The 22246-nt window shown below is 30.3% G+C and overlaps 1 protein-coding gene across 3 annotated transcripts in view; it reads right to left on the minus strand.

Moving 5' to 3' along the window:
- Nucleotides 1–2709: 2709 nt before the first annotated feature.
- Nucleotides 2710–22246, minus strand: part of LOC129802370 (ribosomal protein S6 kinase beta-1) — a 77480-nt gene continuing 57943 nt past the window's right edge. Inside the window, exons 9-11 of one of the 3 annotated variants that reach the window (XM_055848128.1) lie at nt 21553–21660; nt 18707–18969; nt 2710–8616 (exon numbers count right to left, since the gene is read on the minus strand). In XM_055848128.1, coding sequence (XP_055704103.1) covers nt 8616; nt 18707–18969; nt 21553–21660 — 372 coding nt within the window. In that variant the 3' untranslated portion in view covers nt 2710–8615. Of the gene's footprint in view, nt 8617–9514; nt 13232–18706; nt 18970–21552; nt 21661–22246 lie in introns of those variants that run through there. The other 2 variants (XM_055848129.1, XM_055848127.1) reach the window with 2 other exon arrangements.

Below are 22246 nucleotides of genomic sequence, written 5' to 3' on the forward strand. Positions count from 1 at the left end.
AGTAAAACGAAAAAAACAAACGTGTGGAATATTTTCTTAAAAAACTGTATGGAAAGGTAGTGGAATTTTCCGTGGAATTATTTCTTGGATTTTCCCCAGGAAATAAGCAGGAATTTTCCTACAAAAACGTGGGCGTATTGTGGTAAAATCCATGGAAAATCCATATGAAAACTTTTGAAATATTCAATGGAAAATTTCAATGGAATCCGCGGACGTTGCAAATTGGTTATTGCAATTTGGACGCTAGTTTTCCACTGGAATTTCCGTGGAATTTTGCTATGAGGAATTTGTGAATTGTCAGTCGATGACAGTTATTCAACAAGGATCTCATAAATTGGCGACGAGTAAGCGACACATGTTAACTGTTAAGTTAGAACGTGTGAAAAGTTAGTGAAAATGCCTGATACTCAGCAAGAATCTATAGAATTAGTAGGTGAAGGTGCTATTAGCAGCATAGAGAGATTTATCCCGCAATCGGATTAAGCTTTTGAGGACTATTTAGATTTAGAGGGAATGGGACCCTTCTTCAAGTTTGTAGTAAAATTCCTTTTCTCGTAATTCACGTCTTTATTGAACTCTAGGCAAATGTCTCTCTCTCTCTTCTTTTTATGTTTTGGCTGTCAGACTCAATCAGGTCCATATCCCCATAGCAAAAGAAAGCGGAATAGGAATAACATGCGAAAAAATCCTCGGAATTTTCCACTATTTGCCTTAAAAAATTCCATAGGAATTTTCCATAATAGGTTCCAAGGAAAATTTAATGGATTTATGCTGGATTTTTCATATAGAATACATCCATGGAAATGCTCGTGGAATTTATGTGGATTTTTCCACCAAAATAAAATGGAGAAAAAATGAAGCTGTCACATGCACCTCGTGATTTTACTTCCGAATATTAAAGAAATAGCAAAGATTACGAGGATTATAATATGTTTTACTAAATCAGCAATAACGAATTAACACTTTAAGCAATAAAAAAATATTTTGTAAAAAAAAATAATTTTTTCGAAAATATTTATTAATTAACATAAAAACAGTATTATTTTAGGTTGGCGACCTATTTAATGTAATCACTTCATTATTATCTACACGAAACGCAGTGTCGCATAATTAATTATATTATAATTGCCACATGAATCACTAGAAATGTTTGCGGAAGGTTTGGAAACAAATTCTAAAAGTTGTCGCAACACCATTTTATTTGTTTGACATTTGAGAAAACTAGTGGAAAAATCCATATAAAACACTATGGAAAGATAGTGGAAATTTCCATATGTTTTTTCCAGCTTATCCCGCGGACGTTTCACGTGTGAGTTTCCATATAAATCTTCCGCGGAATACCGCGGAATTTAACGCTGGAATTCCAGCATGTCGTACTAATAAATTCCATGGAGCACTATGATTTCCATGGAATTTCCGGCTTTAAATTCCATAGGAAAACTTAGTGGAATTTTAGCGTCAAATTCCGGCGAATTTTGCGATTTGGACGCAAGTTTTCCACTGGAATTTCAGTGGAATTTTGCTATGGGGATAGCCAAGGCAAATGTCTAATGAAGCTAATTCTGATGTGTCATGGTGGTGAGAGTGGTTAGAAACCTTTTAATTGTTATGTTGCAGCGCCAGCTGACGGCTGGCACTTTTTAAAATCACAACAAAGTTGAACAACATTACGGAGGATAAGAGAAAAAATCTGCCTTTATCACCTTCACTGACATGAGAGAAATCCGAAAAACTTAAAATAACATCCCGGAAATGTTTATTTTACCCTGCAGTATTGATCCGAAATCGGTGTAAATATTATGCTTTTTAAGTGTATTATGGGTTAAAGTTACCCTTTTTCATGTTAATTTTACCCTTAAAAAGGTGTAAAATTAACATTAAAAAATATTGATATATTTTTAATATTTTTACATATAAAAAGTGTTAAAGTTATGAGGGAAAAAGTTAATCGCACCCCCGTTTTTTCTCAGTGTTGGCAAGATCAGTTTGATTGAAAAGATCAAGGCAGCTATTCAATCAGCCTTAGTGACATCAGAGACATACAAAGAAATTACCGAGACTCTCAAGGATATATTTATTTTTCTTTTTTATTTTTCTGTCATTCACTAAGTTTAAGAAATACTGATTCATCGATACTATCGATTCGATAGTATCGAATAGTTATCATTCCACCCCAGGTTCTAAGATAAGTTATAATAATGTCATTGTCATGTCAGAAATTTTTGTGATTTTTTTCTATTTAAATTTAAAATAAAATTTGATTCATTCTGAGAAGTAAATGGTTTAAATATAATTTTGGGAAATCAACTGAGAAAGTAGCTTGGAAAAGGCTCTTAATTAAGTCTATTTAATTAAGTACTTAAAGGAAAGTATTTAACATGTTTTTCAACAATGTGCTTAATTAAAGACTTTGACAAAGGCCTTAATTAAGTACTTAGCGTTAAGGCTGAGCCATGCCAATTTAGTTTCGCTAATCGCCACAAAGCGCTGACGGTTGTCTCATTTTCATATATTTTTTTAAGTAGTTAGACGTTCTAGAACTCCTTAAAATTAAGTACTTGATCTAAGAACTTACTAAGTACTTAATAAGTACGTAATGTTTTACCCGGGTATACACTTCAGAATAGACACTCAGATGTTTTTTATATAGGTTGCAAATCGTACTTACCTCGAAGAAATACGATTCGGAAGAATAAATTAAAAATGCAATTTTAGAGGCTTTCTTCAAAATTTATTATTTTTTCTCTTCTTATCTTTTCACAATTCCTCCATCAGGGAATCTTATACAATTTTTTAAAAGAAAGCCCTTTATGTGTATACGCCATTTCTCTTGCCATAATCAACATTCTCGTGAGCTTCAACTTCGAGAAATGTCCGAATTGTTTTAAATCAAAAAAAAAATATTAGAAGAGCTTTCAATTCGCCATTCTCAGCCAATTTTTTTTACAATTAGTGATTCTCCTTTTTTAGCTTAATTAAATTTTTTTCATCAATATGTTTGGTTCCTATATCGTAAGTAAAAATGTTTCCTTTTTTAATTATTTGTTTATCAAATAAATTCAATTATTTTCTTAACTACAAAAAGATTTTTTCTCGTATTTTTTCCAAAATCACTTGATTTTTGCCAATTTTCTCCTCACACTTCTCTCAATACCAACGCATTTATACCCAATTTTTCGCATTTTCACTTTAGCATCTACAAAAGATCATCATTTTTTTCTTTTAAAAATTAGTCATTTTTGAACACTTGTGGCAGTTTTCACGGTGTCATTTTTTGTTTTTTTTTTTTTCTACAATTCAGACGGTTCTTTTTTCACTATTTTTTCTCCTATTCCGTTTTAATTCGTCGGTGATTTCTTTTTTTTTTTACAAAATATTTCCCAACAATCAATATTGAGATTATTGGTGCAGTTATTAAGGAATTTTTTCGTCATTTTTTTTTGTTGATTTATTGATCAAAACTCCTCACGAATGAACACTCAGAAGGTAAAATATGGAAAAAGTCAATTGCATTGAGGTTTTAGTTGCAATTCCAAGTAATAAAAACTATGAGGAGCTATCCTGTTTTCTAATAGACAGCGTACAATTCCCTTTGTTTTGTAAACATTCTTTTTTTTCTCATTCAGTTCAAAATGATGTTTACAACACATAAAGAATTATTCTGTTGCCCATAAACTGTAAAAATTGGCTAAAAAAATTTAATAAAATCTGTTTAACTTTGGATTTATTTTTGAAATTAAATATATTTTCCATTTATCTATTTTTAGTTATTTCCATTCGTCCTATTTGTTTTCCTTTTCATTTACTTAATTCACTTCAAAAATTGCTATCTACATTGTGTTTTCTGTACAGAGGATTTAAAAAAAAATTGTTATAAAGCCATTGCAATAAATTAAAATTCATTCGACTAATGGGCTTCGCACAGAGATCATTTAAAGCGAGTTATTTCGAATCGAAATCTCCTTTTCGAAATCCAAAACTCCCCAACATCGAAACTAATCGATAGCCGAGACACTTTTTAGGAACGAATCTAACATTTACTTATTCGAAATATTTATTCCCACTCTTAAAAAAACATCCGTGCGAATCGCCTAAGTTTTTCTAATTGTGTTGAAGGCAAAAACAAAACTCTATTAAAAAAAAAGGGTGGAGATTGTAAACAAATGGTAACAAAAATTCCGTTTCTCAAACAGATTTGGAAAAAAAAATTAATATCAACAAGTCTTTAACGTTGCAGATTTAAAATAAGAAAACAGAAAGTTTGGATTTTATCTTCCATTAAGTCAGTCGAAAATGCAATAATTTTCATGTATTTTCCTCGCTTCATTTCACTCAATTTATTTTTTATTTTGTCCTAATTTTTATGCGTTTTTTTTTCTTGGGGGAATTTACATTTCATGCGAACTTTGACATATTTACTTCAGGGGAAATATGATTTATGGACCGCCCACAAATTTTTCTCAGTCACGCCTTTTTGAAAGGATGATTCAATTTAGCTTACCAGCAGCTTTTCTCCAAAAGCAGGATTAATTAAGGATACTTTGATGGAAGAATTAATCAATGTAGCTCATAATCAATTTGGAGGATACAAGGGGTAGATAAATGTGCCGATTTGTCGATTTCATGCCGATCTGCCGATCGATTCATCTATAAAGATCGGCAGATGCCGTTTATCCTTGCACAAGAGTTGTGAAGATCACGCGATTCATTCACCAAAAACATAAGATCGCTCAATTCTTACTCAAAAATCGACACATCTGCCGATTGTTCCACAAAAATCGCAAAACCACGTAGATTCCTGAACAGAAATCGTCATGACTATGTCACATATAAGATTAATACATTCTGAATTGCGAGAATGTCAAAAAAAGATATCAATTGTTTTATTTTGACTCTTTCTCGCATTTCCCCTCTGCGTACAAAGTTGGCAGCAATAAATTCGCTCGAAAACTGACCGAATCACAGTTGGCGCGCATGGAAAATTGCTCGAATTGCCCGTAATACGATTCAGAAAGCAATACGAACAGTAATATCTTACTCATCGTATTACTCCACTAGAGTGTACTCTTTCTAACACACGTGATATTCCATTTGAAATTTTGCATTAGTCTCTCCGGCTTTTCTTAATATTAATATTAATCTTATATGTGACACTACGGTCAGGATCACTCGATTCTTGGACAAAAGTCGTCAGATCGATCGATTCTTGTACAAAGATCAGTCGCTATGTGTGAACAAAGATCAATAGATCATAGATTCGTGAACAAGTCTTCAATAACACACGATGAATCTTTCACAAAAGTCATCAGATTGCTCGATTCTTACTTAACAATAATCGACAGATCACACAATTTTAGCACAAAAAACATCAACATCGTCAAGATCGTTCGATTCTTTCAGAAACATCGCTAATTCGCTCGATTTTGCACAAAAATCGTCAGATCACTAAATTTTAGCACAAGAACCGTCAAGATCATTCGATTCTTCCAGAAAAATCGCTAATTCGTTTGAGTCTTGCACAAAGATTGCCAGATCACTCGATTCATTCTTGAAGATCGTCAGATCTCATAGATTCTTGCACAAGCCATCAGATAGCTAAGCTCGATTCTTTTTCAAAAATCGACAAATCGTATGATCTTTGCAAAAAAAATCGTCAAGTCACGTATATTCCTGAACAAAAATCGTCCGTTCGCTGGATTTGTGCACAAAAATCGTCAGATCGCATAGACTATTGAATAAAAATCTTCAAGATCACTCAATTCTTGCTAAAAAAATCGTCATATCTCAAATATTCCTGTACAAAAATTGTCAATAAGCATAGATTCTTACACAAAAATCGTCAATCCGCACAATTTTATCACAAAAATCGTCAAATCACACGATTTTTCCTTAAAGATCAGTCGATTTGTGAACAAAGATCGTCAGATCACAATGATTATTGAACAAAAATCTTGAAGATCATTCGATTCTTGCTAAAAAAAAATCGTCATATCTCAAAGATGCCTGTACAAAAATTGTCAATAAGCATAGATTCTTACACAAAAATCGTCAAATCGCACGATTTTTACTCAAAGATCAGTCGATTTGTGAACAAAGACTAACAGATCATATAGATTTGTTACCAAAAAGTCTTCATGATCTCTCGATTCTTGCGTAAAAGTTGTCAGATTTCTCGATTCTTGCACAAAAATGGTCAAATCGCTAGATAAAAATAGTCAGATCGCTTGATGTTTCTTCAAAAATTGGCGGATCGCTCGATTTTAGCACAAGAATCGTCAAGATCGCTAGATTTATGAAAAAAAAATCAGATTGCTCTATTCTTGTACAAGAATCTTCAGATTGCTCAAGTCTTACACAAAGATCGCTAAATCGCTCGATTCAACATTTAGAGACCGCCGATTTCATAGATTCTTGCAAAACGTCACCAGATCGCTCGATTCTTGCTCAAAAATCGTCCGATCACGCTAGATTACGATTTTTTACACAAAGATCACCAGATCACTCGATTTTCACGCAAAGATCGTCAGATCGCAAGATTCTCCATTCGTTCACAACGATCGCTGAATCGCATAAATTCTTCAGAGAACATTTTTAAAATCATGTTTATTTTTTGTCAAGAAAACTACAACCAGATTGCTTAATTTTTGAATAAAGAGTGACAGATTGCGGCTTGAGGAAACCGTAATTGGCACATTTAATTTTTTTTGTGCAAGAATTGACCGATTTGTGGATTTTTGAGTAAGAATTGAGCGATCTTATGATTTTTGTGAAAGAATTGCGTGATCTTCACAACTTTTGTGCAAGGATATACGACATCTGACAATCTTTATAGATGAATCGATCGGCATATCGGCATGAGATCGGCAGATAGACACGAAATTATTCCTCATTCTGTTATTGTTATGGATACTTCTACTAACACTCAGTCCTGGGATTATGCACATTTTCGGGACCGAAAAAAACGCGCGAAATGGCTTTATGCATCGAGAAAATTTGCATACCCGCAGGCGATTTCTTTTGAATGAATGGGCCGTAGAACGAATTTCGCGCGGAGTAAAAGTAGTCATAACAATGACATTCAACTGTTTAGAAGAAATTCATCAACAAACAGTACTTTTTGGTCAGAGTTCTTCAATAAATTGTTAGAATATTTAAAAATTTTTACCTTAGTAAAAGAAATAAAAGTTTTAATCTGAAAAATAAGGATAGTGTCTTCAAATTTCCCGTATCACAAAATAGTATACATTCAGGCGTATTTCAAAATCGTTGTCATAAATTGACTCACAAAAGTAGGCAAACTTGCATAATTGTATGTGCATAATCTCGTCAGGTGCATAATCCCGAAGTGCATAATGCCGGGACGGAGTGTATTGCATTCCTGGGCAATATTAGACTAGGCTAGATGTAGGATATGCTTAGCCTTGTTAAGGGGAAAGAAGAAGAATTTCAGAACCAGTTTGTGGAAGTATGGGGAGTGATATGCGGCCAATGGAGCTCATGGGGACCTGCCCCAAGATTCTTAGCTATTATTCCAAGGCCTCTTGCCCATCGAGGGTTAAGTATCTTTACTATCACGAGTTCTGAAAGGGGCGTGGCTTATTTTTATGGGCGGAATCCCGATTTTTACACGATTTTTTTTCGTATATTTCTAAAGAAACCTGGGCTTTAACGTAATGTAGGGGAAACTGTTCATGTTTCATACGATCCCAAGCTTCATGTTGAACAATTTTTGTATCATACCCTTCAAGGACGGACCAGCGCAAAATTGTGGGCGGGGCTTATTATTCCCGCAAATACGAAAATCGCATAAAGTAAATTATCGCCATTTCTTTTTTTTTTCTTTTTAAATATCTTGCTGCCTAAAGTGTTATAAATGACTACAACAAATTATCGTTCATTCACAATGTTAATCATTTCAATTTTTTTTTAATTATGATTTTCAGCAATATATAATTTTTAGTAGGATTTTTTTTTGCAGAAGCTTCGATTGCAGAATTTTTCCTTCACTTTAATTCCTAAATATTCTTATTTTTTTTTCTTTCTAAAAATAAAAAGGAGTATAATAAAAATTATTCATTTACTAAATAAATTGTAAATAAGTTCTTATGTTTTTCACTTTCACGTTTTGAATTTGTTTTTTTTTAGTACAAAAAGATTATGCATTTCTTCATTACCTAAACACTATTAAGAAAAAATTCTTACTATTTTGCAAAATATAGACCCTTTTGAAAAAATCAGACAGAAAAGAAAAATTCTCTTAAAAAACCCTATTTTTGTGGCCAATTAGAATTTTTTTCTCTCGCAATTTCTTTTTTTTTTGCAAAGAAAGAGGTATTTTCTGTTTTGTTTTTTTTTTTGTTTTTTTAAAGGGATATATCTTTTTTTTAACCTATTTTTCTTCGATTTTATTTTTTTTCTTATTCATTGATTTAATTAAAAGTGGCTAAATGAAAAATAGGGGATATTCTGTCTTGTTTATAAATTACTTTCAGTTCTATTTCTTGTTTCTTTTTCAAAATTAACTTAGTATTTAGTTTTCTGGTAAATATATCTTTTTTTTCTTCACTTTATAAATTGTCTAAATTTACTAAATTAACTTTATGCTCCATTTTAGGTCTGTAAGAAGAGAAAATATCATTAAAATAACAAAAAATAGTAATAATACTGATTGAAAATTGAAAAATAGGCAATTTTTCTTAAGAGATTCTCGATATTTTTCTTTCCTTTTATTTGGTTTTTTTTTTAAATCGTTTAATTATTGAAATTTTCTTAAAAGCAATCCAGAGGCATTTTTGCATTTTGAATTATTTATTCAGCCAAACAAAACACATTATTTAGCAAAAAATGAAGGAAGCAAACAAGAAATGAGCATTCATACAAAATGTTTTCAAAGCTAAAAATATGGATCTCTCTCTCCCGAAAGATAAGGTGATAATTAATTATTTAGGAAATAAAACAGGTAACTAAATTGGAAAGAAAGCTTTCGATTTCAAGAGAGAATAAAGTTATTAATACATTCTAAAATAGCCACACAGTTATTATAAAAAAGCTCTTGTTTTCTGCAATATTTTGTCATGCAACATTCTCAATATTTCTTTATTTTACTTCTAAATTTTATTTTATTTTAAAATATGCTTTACTACGCATTTCTTTAAATTTTTTTCTTGTGAAAATAAGAGAGACTAGAAAGAATATTTAGTAATTTGTAGTGAAAAGTATTTTGCTAATAAAAAAAAACAAACAAATATTTTTCTCTACCAATAAATATTCTCCTAAAAATTGAAAAAATAAAAACAAAAAGAATTATTTAAAGCTGTCTGGTTCAATTTGCTATTCTACAACATTCACTAATTTATATTATTTCTAATCTGAGTAATAACAGCCATTATTTTTATAATTGAAATTCACTATAATAAAAATATATATCTTTTACTTACACTAAAAAAAAAAACACTCTATAAGTCATTCCAGAAAATACGGAACAATTCTATTTTCAATTTTATATATTTCACTATCTAAAAAAAACTATTTTATTTTTTAAAAAATCTTCCCTGTCGTTGTCTTTTTTTTTCTTAAACTCTCGCACAGCGAAAAACAATTAAATTAATTTTCTTTGAATAAAATATATTCCTTTAAATAAAATGCCGAAACTCTCTTCAATTTACCAAAATTGGTTATGTTGAAATGTGAGGTTAAGTTGAACCTAACCTCAAAATATCGGGATTAGGGCACCTTTGAAAGTGGGCTTTTTTCTCTTATTTTTAAATGGAACAGAGCCTTATGACGTAATTTAGCTTCATTATTGATTTGTGTAGTTTAATTAGATCATTGTAAGGTCTAGGCCCGTTTAAAATTAGGAGCAAATAGCCCTATTTCAAAAGTGCCCCACTTCCTCACAAAGCACACTGATATTTTTGAAGAAAACCTTAATATTTGGACCACGTTATCTTACTAATCCTAGGATTAATACTAAAATTTCAAGTTTTATGAAACATAACCTCAAAAACCGGAATAGATTATAGCATTATTAATTTCATTTGACTTTGAGAACTCTGTGTCAGAACGAGATATTATAAATATTTAGCCAACACCTCTGAAAAATCTGAATGCTACCTCTTAACATAACCTCAATCTGTAACTTAAACTCCCGATCAGAGGATATGAATATTAAAATTTCAAGTTTCATTAAATATAACCTCAAAAACCGATATATATGTTATAGTATTACTAATTCGATTTGACTTTCAGAACGAGATATTATTAATATTTAGCCAATAACCACCGAAAAATCTCAAAACTACATCATAACATAACCCCACTTTACAACTTAACCTCCCGATCTGAGCTGGGAGATCTTCTGAATTCCTTATCTGACAACAAATGTTTAATATTATTTTACTCATTTAAGACACAAATAAGAAGATTTTCAATATTCCATGCCTCAAAAATTAAATAAAACTCAAAATTATGAAACTTTACGAATGCGAATTCTAACCTCACAAAATATTTTTCAGTATTAAATTTGAGAAAGCTGTTACTGAGGTAAACTAAATCACTTTCTTATTTTTTTTCCGTGCAAATCAACTGTGTTTTAAATATTATTTTATTTTATTTTAATTTTATTCCTGATTTCAGAATCCTTAATTTTATTAAACATAACCTCAAAAACCAAAATAGGTTATACTACTAATTCCGTTTGATTACGCGTCCGGATACTGAAAATTAGAATTCAAAAATTGCATTTTATAATGTAAATTCTAATCATAATGATAAAATAAAAGAGTTTATCGTTTTATTCAACGTTTTTGATGGTCAAACCAGTAATAAAATTTGAAAATTTCAGAACGTTTGCAACAAGCTTTCCAGATTATGGCAATCACAACCTCGTATTTGAAAGCTTTTCTTCATCAAACAAGAGAATGAGCTGCATTCAGACTCAAATAATCCGCTTCGGTTTGAATTTGTTAAGGTTTTGAAGCTAGAATTCACAGTTTCAAAGTTTTGAGAATTATAACCTTAAAAGTTTGAGGTTACCTTCCGGTCTTAGTAATAGAAATATGCGGTTTGAGACTCAAATACTTCGTTCTGACTTAGAATTAGCTAAATTCAAAAGCTCTGAAATAAAACTTCACTAAGTTTCGATTTTTTAATATTCTAACCTTAAAAGTTTGAGGTTATGTTTGATCTTTGTAAGACAATTAAACCCATTGAGACTCAAATACATCATTTTGGCTTAGAATTTGTTAAGTTTCTCAGACTAGAATTCACAAAGTTCAACAGTATTAAAAATTCTAACTTTGAAAGTTTGAGGTTATCTTACGGTATTAGTAAAAGAATCGTTTGGCCTTTTGAGACTCATATAGTTCATTTCCGCTTAGAATTTGTTAAGTTTCTCGAACTGGAATTCACTAAGTAACAAAGTTTTGACAATCATAACCTTAAAAGTTTGAGGTTATGATAGTAGTAAGTGAAATATGTCCTTTGAGATTCAATTAGTTCGTTTCCGCTTAGAATTCTTTAAGTTTTTGAAACTAAAATTAACTAAATGTCAAGATTTTAAAAATTATAGCCTTGGAAGATTAAGGTTATCTGTGTTATTCGCTTTATGGTCGTGAATATCTTAAACTTAAAATGTTCTAACCTCAAAAAATAAGGTTAGAATAACTTCGATGTTGCTTTGAAATTTATTTATTTTTTAATATCCACGGCGTCTACTACTGTCATATTTTGAAGATTCGCTCAGAATTGAGCACTAACAAATTTCTACATTAAAATACTGAATAGCATTCCTTACAAACCTGTCAAGTAACCTCAAATAAAAACTCAGTTAATACTCAAGTAAAATATTTGAGGTTGGAATTCTTTACATCACAGAAAAACTTTGGGTGTCTTTCTAATGTACAACGACCTTGCTGACTCTTAATATTTCATTTTGAACATTTTATTTGGATTTCAAAATTCGCCTGACATTCAAAAAACATAAGAAATGAAGTTAAACTATAAAAAAACTTTAAGGTTAAAATTTTTCTTATGCGATTGTATAAAAAATTACGCACGACACGACAAATGAAAAATTGATTCATAAAATCTTAAAATTATTATCAAAATATTTCGGTTGAGTTTTTTAATACCTTTTGTTTTTTTTTTGAAAAATAACCTCAAACAATAATCTGGAAAAGAATCTACGGAAAATAGAGTCAGACCTTTTGAATCTCTAATTGCGATTTATTTCATGCTTCTCTAAAACTCTTCTTTTTTTATAAAATTTTCAATTCAATAATTTCCAACCGTAGAAATAAATTGAGGTAATGTTTTCTCGCTACTTTTAGTATTCTTTTTCTTTTGCCAAAACGTGAAGTTAAAATAATTTTTTGTCGGAAATTTTTAATAACACTAACAGAAACTTTAGTAACCAGATTTAACCTCACAAATTTTCTGAATTTACAATTATTATGAAGATTTAAAATTTGTTTAAAAAATACTTCAGAAACACAAAAACAAATCTAAAATTTGAAAAAAAATCCAGTAACAACTGGGATTTAAGAGCATTTCAAAACGAATTCAGAGCACTTCTGCTACCTTTCAATTTCAGGTTTCAGCCTTTTAGGGTTAAGTCCAACATAACCTTACATTTTCGAAACATAACCTTATTCAATAAATAAGAGAATTCGGCTTGAAAATTAATAATCCTATTTTTTTTCTCAGAGAATTTTGGCAATAACACAAAAAGTTACATAGAAAATTGCAATAATAAAATTTATCTAATAAAATTGTGGCATTGAATGTCAAAAAATGTTATTTCTCCTCCAAAATATTTGCACTTTCCAAAGCCCAGAACATTCACAATTGCCAAAAATTTGCTCCACTTTCACTCTAAATTATTCATGTAAATTTTATCTAAAATTTCTTCTTTTTCTACCTAAAAAAACTTTTTTTTTTAAACACTATTTGGTTTCTAAATATTTCAGTGGACACAGCAATGAGGGAAAAATCACAAGAATTATCTTTTTTTTTTTTTAAACTAAAGAAGCCTATAAAACTTTCATTAGTTTCTCAAGATCTTTACGTTTCTACTGATAAATGGAAGCATGCAAATTTTTCCTGACAATGCAACAAAATAATTTGCACACAAACACCGTGTCTTAATTTGTTTTTTTTTCCTAATTTTCACTAAATATTATTTAGGAAAAAATCCATTTGTTGGTGGACCATTTGCTCTAACAACAATTACCTATAAAAGAGAGAGAGAAAAAAAAGGGACGGTTGTCTTTCTTCCGTTTGTTGTAGAGAAAATTTATTAATAAATATTTTGATTCACCAGGAAATCCATCCATTCGATACAGTTTTGTTGTGAATTTTCTCAAATTTTGACGCATTTCTCAAAGAATTTTCATTTGTGCAACACACAGTTAAAGCAGCAATTTATAAAATTATTTTGTAAGTTAGGTTAGTTCTTTCGGATGCACACTTAAATTAACCAATCTCAAACTTTTTAAGCTCTTCTCTTGGAAATTCGCAAGCGTTTGACATTTGTTATTTTTTTGACAGATCATCATTTTTATAGTTCCAAGTTCCAATTTTATATAAGAAAAATTGTTTTACACATTTAGAGAAAATAATAAAAAACTTAAAAGAAAAAAATAGCATTATAAATTCTAATGGAATTTCATAGAAAATCAATGAGGGTTCACTTAAAAAAGTGAGGTTATGATAGAAATATCATAGAAAGTAGAAAATGATTAATCAACTCACCAAAGTTTATCAACCTGAAGCAGATTTTTGACCAAAATCTCTTGTTTTATAAAAATAATATGCAGAAATTGGTGGTTATATTCGACATAACCTCGAAAAACCGGATTTGATAACTAATATAACAAATTGGTTATATTTTTTGTTAACATTTATATTTTACCATAAGAAATTTTGCGTTAGAAATTGTAAGGGACTTTCATAGAAAGTCAACGGCACACATTTGAAAAGTGAGGTTATGCCCGAAATAGCATTGAACCAAGCAAATTATTTTTTGTTAAGAAAACTCACTGAGTTTATTGACCTGAAGAGGGTTTTCATCCAGAATCTCTTGTTTAGTACAAATATTTTACTGAAATTAGTGGTTATAATTGACATAACCTCGAAAAAATATATTTTAGCCAAAGTTTCAAAGCCTCAATTCGATTTATGACTATTCTGGGAGATAAAAGACAAAAGATCGGTTCTGCTTTGTTTGTTCATTTCTGGATTATACCAGAAGAAATTTTGCGTTAGAAATTGTAATCGAACTTCATAGAAAGTCAAAGGCACCCATTTAAAAAGTGAGGTTATGCCCGAAATGGCATTGAACCAATAAAATTATTTTTTGTCAAGCAAACTCACTGAGTTTATTAACCTGAAGAAGGTTTTTATCCAGAATCTCTTGTTTAGTAAAACTATTTTACTGAAATTAGTGGTTATATTTGACATAACCTCGAAAAAATATATTTCAGCCAAAGTTTCGAAGCCTCAATCCAATTTTATGACTATTCTGGGAGATAAAAAACAACAGATTGGTTTGCTTTGTTTGAAATTGTAATCGAACTTCATAGAAAGTCAAAGGCACTCATTTAAAAAAGTGAGGTTATGTTCGAAATGGCATTGAATCAAGAAATTAACTTTTTATTAAGCAAAGTCCCTGAGTTTATCGGCCTGAAGAAGGTTTTCAGTCAGAATCTTTTCTTTAGTAAAAATATTTTAATGAAATTTGTGATTTTATTTGACATAACCTCGAAAAACCAGATTGGATAAAAACTTTCAAAGCATAAAATCGTTTTTATGAACATTCTGAGAGATAAATACAACCGATTGGTTCTGTTTCCTTTGTTGGTTTCTGGGTTTCACAAGCAGAAATATTTAGTTAGATATTATAATGAAAATACAGAGAAAATGGATTCACTTAAATAATTAGGTTATGTTTGTAATACCACTGACTGAACCTAAAAATTAGTTTTTTTTAAGCATACTCCTTAAGTTTATCGACCTGACCAAAGCCAGGTCAGGAATTTTGGCCAAAATCTCCTGTTTAGTAAAAATAATATGCAGAAATCTAAGGTTATATCTGACTTAACCTAGAAAAAAATTTTATCAAAATTTTCAAAACCTAAATTGGATTCTGCAGCTATAATGAGAAGTTAAATACAACCGGTTGGTTCTGTTTTCTTTGGTGAGAAATCGGAGAAAGTCAACAAATTCTAATCATTAAAACTAGAATTACAAATGATTTTAATGCCAATTCTCACCTAAAACATTTGATAAATCTTAACCTCAAATATATTTTTTCAAGATAAAAAATCAAAAGAAATTGCATAAAAGCACAGTTATAGGATGGATTATTTGTAAAATTTTAAGGTTATTTTCAAAGGAAGAGTTCTTTAGATTTTTTTGGGGTTATACTTAACATAACCTGAAATTCTATACTAACTTCTAAAGAACATAGGAGAATAAAACTATTTAATGAGTAATTTGTCATTTTCAGACACAGTAAACTTTTTTTTTATATATTTTTGGAAAGTTTTCAATTTAGAAAGACTGAAGTCAAAAAATGAAGTCATAAAAAAGTGATTGGCCAAACTGATCATAAAAAAGTGATCCAAACTGGAGCAGAAGTCGTGTATATTTCCCATTTATAGGTTATATTTTAGTAGTAGTCGCCAGAATGGAACTGCAACGAGTATATTCTCGGACAGGGAACTCAGTCTTGGTTCGTTCAACCAAACGGGAGCATAAAGTTTCATGTTCTAGGGTAAATTAAGCTAATTCAAAACCTGCTCCAAATGGAAATTTTTCGCTACTCCAAATGGAAACGTAATTGTTTTCATGATAAATACAGTACTAAATTATTATATTTATATATATTCTATACCACAGTTTCATTATTTGGTTAATTTTGTTCCAAATAAAGCGAAAATCCATTCATATTCACAAATTTTAATTTGTTAATTTCTCAGAAAAATTAAAAGTGTTACCTTTTCACCATCGATTTTTTCATCTATCGTCCATGTTTTTCAATAAAAAACACAATGAGGTGACTGTTGTTTATTCGTTTTGTTTAATATTTATGTCATATTTCTGACTAATTTTAGTTAAATTAAGTTCTACTCTTTATTGTGAACGGTACGTGAAGTTTTCAAATGAAATAATTAGCTATTTTGTAAACAAAAAGGGTTTTTTCTTAAGCATCTGCAAATGCTTCAATAGAAAACACCGGAAATATTTTTTTTTTGAGAGATTTTCTTATTTTTTTTAGATAGGAAAGGAGAAAAGACCAGGAATAAGAACAAATTGTGCACTCAAGAGCAACTCAACAAGGTTTTGGAAGCCTTTTGTCGCGGTTTCACTTACACTGTTTGTCTCCAATTAGAAACTTTCCCTTGTCTCCATTTGGATTAATTTGTTTCCAATAGAAGCATTTTACAGTCGCGTATTTTTCTTGTATTTAAGAAGTTTTCAAATTATATCTAAATAATTTTCACTAAACAGTAACATTCTAGAAGAGTCAAGGAGCAAATTTATGTAATTCTCTTCAGAAAAAATTGAACTTAGTGTGTTGAATCTTCTGTCAAAGTTAAAGCGTCTGGAAATGGTTTTGAATTAGGACATTTACCCTAGGCCTTTAGGAGTGGATAATTTGGTTATCTTAGGGCCCCAGTAGAAGAATTCCCCGTAGGGGAGTTATTAAAAGTTCCATAGACCTCCTTGTTATGATCATTCGATGCTTTTTACTGAGCTTTTATGTTGTCCTGCTCTCGAATTTTACTAATTCCTGAATTTTTTTTAATTATAGAATTTTCTTCAGGACAACATTTTAACCCTGAAAATTCCTTCACAACCTTAAAAAATCAAGCATTCATAAATTTCAGTTTCCATGATATTTTTAGCGCAAAAATGCACAATAAAATCTGCTAGATTTTTTGTAAAAAATGACTGAAAAATCTGAATGGTACTTCTTAACATAACCTCAATCTATAGCTTAAATTCCGGATCTGAAGATATTAACATTAAAATTTCAAGTTTTATCAAGTATAACCTCAAAAATGGGTATAGGTTTTAGTATTACTAATTCCATTTGACTTTCAGAACGAGATATTATTAATATTTAGCCAATAACCACCGAAAAATCTCAAAACTACATCATAACATAACCTCACTTTACAACTTAACCTCCCGATCTGAGGTGATAGATCTTCTGAATTCTTTATCTGACAACAAATGTTCAATATCATTTTACCCATTTAAGACACAAATAAGAATATTCTGAATACTTCATGCCTCAAAAATATAATAAAACTCAATATTATGAAACTTTACGATTGCGAATTCTAACCTCACAAAATATTTTTCGGTGTCAAATTCGAGAAAGTTGTTACTGAGGTAAACTAAAGCACTTTCTTATTTTTTTCCGTGCAAATCAACTGTGTTTTGAATATTATTTTATTTTATTTTAATTTTATTCCTGATTTCAGAATTCGTAGTTTTATTAAACATAACCTCAAAAACCAAAATAGGTTATACTACTAATTCCGTTTGACTACGCGTCCGGATACTGACAATTAGAATTCAAAAATTGCATTTTATAATGCAACTCCTAATTATAATGATAAAAAACGCATTTTTTTATGCGCTCAAAAAATCTGTTCTTTTTAAGGTTACAATTGGTAGAGATTTTGAGGTTATAATGCAATTATTTTATAAAATTAACGATTACATTTTTAGAAAGTAATAAAAACAACGGAGAAAATAATACTATTCCATCTCAATATGAAATTTCTATTCTCAATATTCAATGCTAAATATTCTTAAATGTATTTTTTTAGGTTATGTACAACTTAACCTCACATTCTCTTGTGATAAAATTGTTTGCTAGGCTTCTCTGAAGTTTGAAGATAAACAAGAAATAATAAAGTAACAGCAAAAGGTCTTCAGGCTTTGCAGATACTCTGGCTTCGAACAATTCTTATTTTTCCCATGTTTCTTTAGTGAATCTAACCTCACAATTTCTGTAACACATTTCCCGGAAAAAATTAGGGTAGCTTAATTAGAAAGTAATGAGGAAATATGAAATGTTCGAAGGTAGAATATGTGCGATGCCTGAAACCATCGATTCTATTTAATTTCACAATTTTATGTCATTGCCAAATTTTCGATTGTTTTTTTTTTAATAGATTTTCATTTTTAATATCAAGGTAAATATTCTAAAATCTCTCTTATATTTCATTTAAAAAAATCATTTGGAAGTGTTCCCATGATACAAATACAATAAAATACGATAAAGCCAGAAAATGCAAGCAATGACGGAATATTACTAAAAACAACAACAAAAGGTTAATTGAATGCGTGAATTTCCAAGAGAGTGTCCCCCAAGCTTGAGATAATCGCAAGATGATCCTTCAAGAACAAACACAAAAAGGAAGATCTCTAGAGAGCGCAAAAAATGATAAGCATTTGTGTGAGAGAGAGACAGAGAAAAAGATTAGATTAGAGGACAAAAACAGTAAGCAGAATCTCTAAATAAAAAAAAATAAAATAAACAGATAAGAGGACATCATCATTACAGAGAAAGAAAAATCTCACAAAAATGTCTTTTTGAGATTGTTTTTTTTTTTCTTTTGAGAAGGGGGATGCACTTAAAAAATTCCTGAGAGAGACAAAAAATGGAAGAAAATATTCAACTTACTATACGAATGGATGTCCCGGATCGTCCATTACCTCATCTTGTGGCGATGGCCGGGGCGGAAATGGACCCTGTCCATCTGGATGATGATTGGAGTCTTTGGAATTATTCATGTGTGTTGTATTATTTCGTTGCACAAAAGGTACTCGCATGACTTCCTCATGGCGAATATTGCGTGCGTAGCGGGCTCTTCGCGGTGAACGGGACTGTGATATTCGTGGTCGGGCCATTTCCTCAAGAACCGACGGAGCCACATATGTAAAACCCTAAAGAGACACAATCAATTAGCACACACGAAAATATTTACAAATGAGAATATTTAAAAAAGACTTGCAGTGATGGTAAATTACATAAACAGCGATAACGGCTAAAACATAACCTCAAAATTTCACATCTTTAAGCTTTTTAGGTTAACTTTGAATTTATTTACATTTATCTCAATTTCAGCATAAAAAACTCCTTTCGAGTAGTTTTGCAGGAGTTAAACTCACTAGAAAATCCTGAACATAACCTCAAAGTTTCACATTTTTAAGTTTTTTAGGTTATCTTTAAAAAGATTTATTAGATTCATCTTAATTTTAACTTAGAGATACTCTTGAGTTCGATAAACTCAAGAATTTGTTCGAATAGTATTTTAGGAGTTTAAATGAAATCACTAGAAAATCCTGAACATAACTCCAAAGATTCATATCTTTAAGTTTTTTGGGTTATCTGTGAATTTATTGTACTCCACTTAATTTTGGCTTGGAAAACTACTCATTGAACGCAAGAAATTCTTGAGTAGTTCTTCATGACTCAGAAACACTAAAAAAATCTGAACATAACCTTAAAGTCTCGAATCTGGAAGCTTTCTAGGTTATCATTGATTTTTTTTACATTCGCCTCAATTTCAATTTAGATAACTATTCTATTTGGTGAACTCTGAAAATTTTCCGAGTAATATTTCAGGAATTTAAAACAAGATCTTACACATAACCTCAAAGTATCAAATTTTAATTTTTTTAAGGTTATCTTTCGAATAGATCTATTATTAATTTTACTTTAGATTATACTCAAAAGTTCGATGAATTTAAGAAATTCACATCGTGGTATTTGAGGACTCTGAAGCACTAGGAAAATCCTAAACATAACCTAAAAAATTTAAGCCTCTAAGTTTTTTAGGTTATTTTTTGAATTTATTACATTCCTCTTAATTTTAGCTTAAAAGACTCTATTCAGTGAACGGGAGAAATTTTTGAGTAGTTCTTCATGACTCAGAAACACTAGAAAATCCTGGCCATAACCTCAAAGTTTCAAATCTTTGAAGTTTTTAGATTATCCTTGAATAGGCCTTTAAGATTCACCTGAATTCCAATTTAGACGTATTTTTGAATTGTCTAAACTCGGGTAATTTTCGAGTAGTTTTTCAGAACTCAGAAGCACTGGAAGATGCTGAACATAACCTAGATGTTTCACATCCTTGAGCTTTATAGATTACTTTTCGAATAGATTGATTAGATTCATCTTAATTTCAGATTTCATAATTTCAGTTTAGATAAACTCTACTATTTGATGAACTTATGAAAATTGTGTTTCAGGATTTCAAAGAGCATTTGAAGATCTTACACATAACCTCAAAGTTTCGAATTTCTGAACTTCTAAGGCTACCCTTGAACAGGAGTATTTGTTTTATCTGAATTCTAGTTTAGATTATTCTCTTCAATTCGGTAAACACGAGAAATTTTTCGAAATTTTTCCGGAGTTTAAAGCACTTGAAGATTGTACACATAACCCCAAAGTTTTAAATTCTTGAGATTTAAGGTTACCTTTCGAACAGATTTATTAGATTTTAATTCGATGAACTTCAGAAATTCTCATAGTAATTTAGGAACTGAAATATGTAGATAATCCTTGACATAACCTCAAAGTTAATAATCATGAACATCTTTGGTTATTACTACTTATTACATGTATACTCCAATATGATATGAAACTAAATATTTCTTCAATTAAAATTTGAAAAATGTGCAAATCTTACAAGGGTATCATTACAGATGTTAAAACCTGTAAATTGTATTGTACATAACCTCAAAATTTCAAGTATAGGTCATTATCACTCTGAAGTAACAGAAGAAAGTTTATAAAAAAGCCTCAGTTTTGTGAAACTTTTAAAGGGAATATAGAACATTGATGGAAACGACAATGACAGTAAAGTTCCTAAAAATTTAATAAAACATAACCTCAAACGCGTAACTCTTTTTTTTTGTTTGAATTAGGTTTATTTCTAATGAAGATGCTTTTTTTAACGAATTATGGCAAAAGCACAAAAGTTCTTATAGAATTTGAATTCTCCGTAAAAAAATTCAGCGATCTTAAGGTCAACATAACCTCAAAATTGCAAATTATTCATATCTTCTGTCTTAATTGTTCCGTTTTCTCAATTTAGGAAACAAACAAAAATATTCGAAAATCCTAAAACTGCCAAAGTTATCAATCGCTTTTTTGAAGAACTCTTTGGCTTTTTGAAGATTCTAACCTTCAAAATTCACTCAATAACCTGCTTCAAAAAACGTAATTTAACATCACTGCATATTCAAAGAAATTCCGCATTTTTGAGCTGTTAAAAAAAGAAGTTCCTCTTCTTTCAAAATTAACCGTAAATCAGCACAATTAGCAAGATATTTTCCCAAAGAAACCCAAAATGAAAAAAAAGACACACAGAAAATAAATTAAAACGAAAGATCCTCTCTTTTCGCCCTCCATTAATATTCATATCAAGCAGTTCTGCTTTTTTTCGTGCACTGCATCTCTTTCAACCTTTAAAAGAAAAGAGCAACACAGATGCCCGAAGCATCCGTCATACCACTCACTTGGAAAATTAAATTAACACTTTCGCTGAGTGTGGCATCGTCTGGTGAATCTATCGGTATCTGTCTGGTGAATTTGGTGTCAAACTGGGACACATCATCGTCACTATTCTGCTCAATCACGCAGCATTTTGCAGGCGCGACATTGGAGTGCATGAAAGAAGAAATACAGCAGCAATTAGTACAAATGATAAAGATGCTGATAATGGAGAAAGGTAAATTTGCAAATGAGGCACAAGGTGAGGTAAATCACTAAAAATTTTTGTACACCGCAAAAAGTATTTTACGAAATTTTAATCAATCTTACTTTTGAACTGAAATCCTCAATAATAACCCAAATCCACTTACCTTTTTTTTACTGGAAAGACCACTTATAGTGTAATGTGAGGTTATGCTAATTCTAACCTAAAAAATCTTGATCTGGGAAGAATAATTTCTATGATAAAACTCAAATGTCATATGAAATATCCCGAATAATACTCTATCATTTACATAAATTCCAAAATATTAACCAATATTATTCTGTTTTATTAAATCTTAAGAATTCTAACCTAAAATTAAAAAAAAAAACAGAAATTTCTGGTTGCATTTTTTACGATTTTTCTGTATTCAATTCAAAAGAAAGAAGTTTTTGAGTTTTCTTTGGTTAGAATTACTGAAGTTAAAAACCTGATTATTGTAGTTGATCTTTATAAAT

The sequence above is a fragment of the Phlebotomus papatasi genome, chromosome 2, assembly GCF_024763615.1.
Source record: "Phlebotomus papatasi isolate M1 chromosome 2, Ppap_2.1, whole genome shotgun sequence".
Classification (NCBI taxonomy): Eukaryota; Metazoa; Arthropoda; class Insecta; order Diptera; family Psychodidae; genus Phlebotomus; species Phlebotomus papatasi.